The sequence below is a fragment of the Chinchilla lanigera genome, unplaced genomic scaffold (genome assembly GCF_000276665.1).
Source record: "Chinchilla lanigera isolate Chin_1 unplaced genomic scaffold, ChiLan1.0 scaffold00022, whole genome shotgun sequence".
Taxonomy (NCBI): domain Eukaryota; kingdom Metazoa; phylum Chordata; class Mammalia; order Rodentia; family Chinchillidae; genus Chinchilla; species Chinchilla lanigera.
The window spans coordinates 5018586-5025479 of NW_004955423.1; the positions used below are offsets into that span (position 1 = coordinate 5018586).

General features: G+C 41.2%; 1 protein-coding gene across 1 annotated transcript in view; it reads left to right on the plus strand.

Moving 5' to 3' along the window:
- The first annotated feature begins 2938 nt into the window (after positions 1-2938).
- Positions 2939-6894, plus strand: part of LOC102012664 (guanylate-binding protein 5) — an 18601-nt gene continuing 14645 nt past the window's right edge. Inside the window, exons 1-2 of the mRNA XM_005385100.2 lie at positions 2939-3089; positions 4811-5019. Of these exons, the coding sequence (XP_005385157.1) occupies positions 4830-5019 (190 nt within the window). The 5' untranslated portion in view covers positions 2939-3089; positions 4811-4829. The remainder of the gene's footprint in view (positions 3090-4810; positions 5020-6894) is intronic.

Sequence of the window (6894 nt, forward strand, 5' to 3'; positions counted from 1 at the left end):
CTGAACTTCTTTTAACACACTGATTCTTTGAAGAAACTCCAAATCAGACAGCTGTCAGGAAACTGACAGGACAATCTGCTGTTAAAACCACACTGAACATCTGAAAAATGCAGGTAACAACTGCATCATAAGCACATACAAAACAAAAATTAGTCACTAGCACTGGTAAAGCATTTAGCAACAGCCTGCCATAGATTCAACACTAACTTTACAAAGCTCTCTTAGTCACAATCTCTAATTCTTTCTGTTTATTCCTGTGGGTTCAAGTCCACATCTGGTGTCACCTCTCTATCCCACTACACTTTTGCTCCTATTTCACTACATATGTAACATTTCTATATATTATATATGTTACATTCACTAAAGTACATTTATATGCATGCAATTGTTTTAAATAAGTTAAGAAGATAGGGAAGAAACATGCATCTATGCTGTCTTCTATAAGTACATAGTTCCCTCAATAGTGATCTTGCTTTTCCATGCAAATTTGCATTCCCCGATGGGATTGTTTGTTTTCTGCCTAAAAACATTCTATAAGTGTTTCTTTTTTTTTTTTTTTTTTTTGGTTTTTCTCCGGTACCGGGAACCAAACTCACGACCTTGCACTTGCCAGGCAGGCGCTTTGCCGCTGAGCTAAATCCCCAGCCCTATAAGTGTTTCTTATAAAGGAGATCTTCAAACAATTTCCTGCAAGGGTCAGTAGAAACCTCCATTTTCAGTTTCAGATTGTCTGTTTCTTTGGGAGGACTTCAGAACTCTGTGTTTCATAGATGACTCCCTCCCTAGGAAAATCTCTCAGCAATGCTCCTTCCACTGAGTAAGGGCAGCACCTGCTGCTCTTCTCCATGGGCCTCTGTCAGCATGCAAACTGCACCCGAGAAAGGAACCACAGTGAACGTGATCAAGCCAGGTATTCTCAACCTGCCATGCCTGGGCTGCAGCCTGAACTGTGTGAGAGGGGCTGGATCCAGAAGTGGGTGTATTTGATCTATGTTCACAGTTACTAGGAATTTGGTCTCTAGAAATTGGAGTTTGAAGACCAAGAAAACAAAGGAAGAGGAAGCCCCACCTTGTTGGTCATACCCACCGTTAGTAAAATGTTAGCCAAACTGCCTTTGCCTGACTCTAGTGCTATTCAGTCCAGAGATGTGCAAATGATGCCAAGTACTGTTCTACATTTGGGGGATATATCTCTGTTCTATGAAGCTCCTGATATGAGCTTGAGTTGCAAGTGATCAATATGGAAATTTAAAAATAGAAAATGGGATGGCGATTAAAGAAAGAAGGAGCAAGTCAGACATCTCCGCGAACACACCCATTTTCAGAGACCTCACGTATGGGGAAGAACCCACCTTGATAAAGTGAGGAAGGTCAAGATGGGAAAAGCTGCTGGCATGAAGACCCCAAGACAAGAGGAACATGGGTAGGTCCAGCAGCTGAGAGACCCAAGTGAATCTGACTTCTGGAGCAGATTCAAAACTACTTGCCTGGAAAGATGTTAAAGATCACAGAATAAACAGAAAAGAAAAGAGAATCTCTCGTCATTTTTTAAATTTCAAGCACTGGTTTCTGGGTGTGGAAGAACAGTGGAGCACGGCAGCATCAGCAGACAACAGTGCAATCTCCCCATTTCCCTTCTCATTTCTGTCCTTATACAAGCAGGAGAAAAGCATGAAAGAGAATTGAAGAGTTTAAAATTTTCATCCCACTCTTGTGACTTGCTGAGAGAATTTGAATGCAAATATACTTATCCTTTGTCAGTTCTGTGATACTATAACAAAAAATAGTGACATCGGGTGTTTTTTTACAGAAAAGAGATTTGTTTAGTTCACCTTTTTGGAAGCAGAAATTCCAAGAGTGCCTGGGCCCTTCCGTACAGCCTCCAGTGAGGGCATTTGGGGCACATTCCACACTGTGGAATGTCAGAAAGGCCTGCACTAAGAAAGTGGTACAAGGAGCAGTGAGGATCACTAAACACACACACACACACACACACACACATGCACACACACACACACACACACACACACACACATTTTCCTGGGAATTTTCACAAAAACCATTACATACGTCCACAACAAAAGTAGGAATATTTCCTAAAATCCTAATCGTTCCCTCTAGGCTGAACCACTTAAGGTTTCAGCACATTTCAGTATCAGCACACTGAGTTCAATGTTACAGTAAATGAACCTTTTGAGAGAGCACAATCAAACCAAATCTAAAACGTAATCCTCCCCCAGACCTTTTGTTTTCATTGTAAAGTATCAATGTCCTTCAATTTGCATGGTCGTAATCAGGACAGGTTTTACTTATATCGTAGACAGCTGTTACAAAATAATATACAAATAATGCAATTATTTGTACAATTATTCACTGTACAAACAGAGGGGCAGCATGGTGAGGTGGTTCATGAAGAAGATTTGCAATCAAGGCTGCTTGAAGTCACTATACTTGTAGTACAATGATCTGAGACAAGAGGCGAAGAGTCTATGAAATTACGGGGATATTATCATAGTCTGCTATGATAGGAATGTAGTCTGTACTGGCTCTGGACGGCCTGTGCAATGCAGGGAGCGCCCTCCTGAGTCTTCTGGCTGTGAGTGCCAGCTGCCAGGGGCTCGCGAGCGTGTAATCCATGCCCTTTCCCTCACTGTGGTTCCCAGAGAACCACAGCTGCCCTGGAAGTGGGTTATTATCTTATGAAATCGGATATAAAAAAAACCGCTTCTTCATTCTAGGTTGTTCAGACTGCCCCCCATTCTTTAAAGTCATTCTGTCATATCCCATCTAAGGGTCATTTTTAAAGCATTAATAGTTTGTAAAACCTCTTCTAACACAGTACAGTATCTGAAGATCTGGCTGAGCAACTCTCTCAAACCTTGCCCAGGCAGAGTCCAGAAACTCCTTTTATGGTTGCAGCGTTTCACTTTCAGTTTCACATAGCTCTAAATCCGTTAAAGGGAAGCAGTACAATTCTTTCATTGGCAAATCCCGGGAAGTCTGAAGCCTCACAACGCTGGAGGGATAAATAAAACTCTAACAATCCACTGAGAGACAGAAGAGAGAAGCAAAACCAAGGGTCAGAGCAGGTAAGACGCTGACTTCCCTGCGGGCAGCCTCTCCAGCTCTGAAGGATCTCTGCTCAGGACAAGCAGCCTCTAAGCCCAGGGTGTGGATGGGAAGGGGTTTATAACAATGGCTGCTTTTTAAAACCACCAGAACCCTGAAGGGCTGGAGCTGAGCCTGAGATGGGACGTGAGGTCGGAGGAAATCAGATTTATCAAAGCAGCAGGTCCCTTAGTTTCACTACTGGGCTTGTGTTGAGTTAGGCACCAACGGACAAGGGAATGAACTTACTTTCTTTTGCTTGCCATTGTCTTGAGGGGGACACAAGTAAATTACCAAGCTCACTGATGAGTTTGCTGTCTTGAGGAGAGGAAAGCATAGAAATGAGATGCCTGTGAGCCACATTGTTGGGGATAAAGAGAGAAAAATACAGGAAGCCAGAGAGAAAGTCAAAGATCACAAAAGCAACTTAGTTTCTAGTCATGCATTTAGACTTGGTTTCAAGCTAAATTTCTTCCATCAGAATTAGACCCAGCTCAGTGACTGGAGTGTGTGTGTGTGTGTGTGTGTGTGTGTGTGTGTGTGTCCTCTAACTCCTTACCTGTCACCAACAGAATCCAGGCCCTTTATTTGAGTAAAGGGCTTCCTCCAAAGGAATCACCTTCCCTGCAGCACTAGGGGCAATTGTTTTTGTCACAGGCATCCCTATAGCAGAAGCTTTTGCTGCCCTCTGGAAACCTGTCCCTGAAATCCTGAGCAGGCTCTAGCCTCATTAATCACCTCTTTTCTGAGGTCTCCCTCTCATTCACAGACCCCTCCTCCACTCCTTTTCTTACCTCCTTTTTCCCATTTCTCATTCTTCCCCTCTACCAAATGGGAAACAGAACAAGCAGAAAACCTAGAAGTGTAGTGCTGAAAATTCAGGTATGATTTTGAACTACTTGTTACCTAGCATGTGCTTTCTGATTTCCTGATCCTTATTTCATAGTCATTTGTAGCATCTTCTGCAGTACTTGCAGTTGTGCACTCGCATCTCACCGAGTTCACGCTCACTCCCTGCGAAGCTCACGTAGCTCTAGTGTCAAGCACTGTTCTTACACACCCCTGTCCCCCTCTGAGTCCTTAGGGAGGTCCTTTCTCATGTGTTCCCATAGGCAGGTATTTTCACAAAGTTTGAGTAAGTAAATCTTTCAGGCTTCACTTTCGAGATGGCACTGTAAGGAGTTGTATGGGTCCTCACGCTACTGAAATGATTATAACTACTTGGGGTAGGAAGAAAGAACTCATTGAAAAATCCCTGCAAATTGTCCAAAGGCTATAGATCAAATAATGAACCATTTATTCATGAAGTTTTTTATTCATTATAAGAATAAATAAATAAATGTTTAATCTTTTATATATACGCAGGAAGAAAAATAAACTCTTAAATTCTATGCTGTTTTCTTTTCGAAACCTTGTGAAAATTTTTTTTCCTGAATCCAAAAGAAAGCTTTTCTGTGATAAATTGAATGGAAAGCATGGGTCATAAAAGCACTTGAATGTTGTGATGTCACTGTTATACTCAGGGTTTGTAAGGAACTACAGTTGTAATCTTTTTATACTTCTTCCACTTATACAAGCTTTCTCTCTGTTCTATTGATGTACACAAAGCTTTTGTTCATGCTGGAGAAAATCTACAGCTCTACCTTCTAAATGCAAGGCCTGGAAATTTGGAATCTGACTCAGTATGCATTTGTTCTTATAGACCAGAAAACACACTCAAAATGGCCCCACACATCCACATGTCAGAGCCACTGTGCCTCATTGAGAACACTGAAGAGAAGCTGGTGGTTAAACAAGAGGCTCTGAGGATCCTGTCTGCCATCACCCAGCCCCTTGTGGTGGTGGCCATCGTGGGCCTCTACCGCACGGGCAAATCCTACCTGATGAACAAGCTCGCTAAGAAGGAAAGAGGTGAGTGCCACCAGCAAGGCTTGGATGATCCCCTTCTATCCACCCACAGTGTCACCATCCAGCATGGGGATGTGAGGCGAGAAAAAGACAGCAAATATTGAAAGACAGTGTTTGGGTCACAGCTCATCTTTTTAGCTCCCTGGAAATGCAAGGTAGCGCTTTGTCTCTGATACATCACTTGTTTAAGTAATTAAGTTTATTGGTACATTTTAGGTATACATAATGATCACATACCTCATAGGGAATTTGTACATGACAGAACTTGATTGCTTTTGCCCCATCACCCTACCCTCCCTTCAACCCCTCTTCCCCTCCTAATTTACAAAAGTTTTGTTTCCATTTTTTCTTCTTTTCTCATCATTTCTTTTCTTTTTCCTTCCTTCTTTTAGCCCTCCCTCTTCCCCAGTTCCCCTTCCCATTTAAACATTTTCTTCCCATTGAACAATATCTGTTATTCATTTGGGCACTTATTCATACTTTCTGTTTCCCTCACCAGAGATATAATGCAGAATTTACACGTGCATGTCCACTTGATTCACTTAAGTGTAAGTCGTCAGGGTGCATCTATTTAGCTGGAAATTTCTCAAACTTGTCCTTTTTATGGCAGAGTAGTACTCTACTGTATAAAAAAACCCCACATATTCTTTATCCATTCATCAGTTGATGGGCATTTGGGATGTTTCCAAGATTTAGTGATTGCAAGCTGTACTGTTGTAAACATGGGTGTGCATACATCATTGTGGTATGAAGTTTTAAATTCTTTTGGGAAGACACCAAGAAGGGGAATAGCTGGGTCAAATAGGTTTGTCTGAGTTTTCATTTCTCTTCTATCCATCAATCAGCAGTAAAGAAGTTTCCCTTTTTTCCCATAGCCCCTCAAGCCTTTGTTATTGATTGTTTTCTTGATAATTGTCATTGTTTCTGGAGTGAGATGGAATCTCAGCATTGTTTCAATTTGCATCTCACTTATGACAGTGATATTGAACATATTTTCATATATTTATTTGCAATGTTTTCTTCTTCATCTGACATTTTCAGATGCCCATTTTTGAGTTATACACATAGCCAAGAAAGATTCATCCCAGGGATGCAAGGGTGGTTCAACATAAACAAATCAATAAATGCAATACGTGATATCACAGAACCAAAGAGAAAAATCACAAGATCATATCAATAGATGCAGAAAAGGTGTTTGATAAAGTCCAACACCCATTTGTGATAAAAATTTTACAGAAATTGGAATAGATGGTCTTTACCTTAACCTGATAAAGTTATCTATAACAAATCAACAGCCAGCATTGTATTAAATCATCAAAAACTGAAAACTTTAAAATCAGAAATAAGATAGGGATGTTCACTATCACTACTCCTATTCAATATAGTTCTGGAAGCATTAGCCAGAGCAATTAGACAAGAGAAAGAGATAAAAGGAGTAAAGATAGAAAAGAAAGAAGTTAAACTGACCTTCTTTGCAGGTAACATGCTACTCTACAAAGAAGATCCCAAAAACTCCACAAAAGTTTTCCAGATATAGTAACTAAATTCAATTATGTGTCTGGATATAAAATCAATACTGAAAAATCAATAGCATTCCTATACAGAAACAACAAACTCACTGAAATAGAAATTAGGGAAAACACACGTTTCATAACAGCATTGAAAAAAATAAAGTCCTTGGGAATCAATCTAACAAAGGAACTAAAAGAGCTCTGCATTGAAAACTACGATACTCTGAAAAAAAGAGAATGAAGAGGATATCAGAAAATGGAAAGACAGAGTTGCTAGGCGCAGGGAAGCCCAGGCGACGGGGGCGGCGAGCAGGCCCTCGGAGCCGGCCGAGCAGGCTCCCCCAGCCCCCCTGCGTCTTGCGCCCAG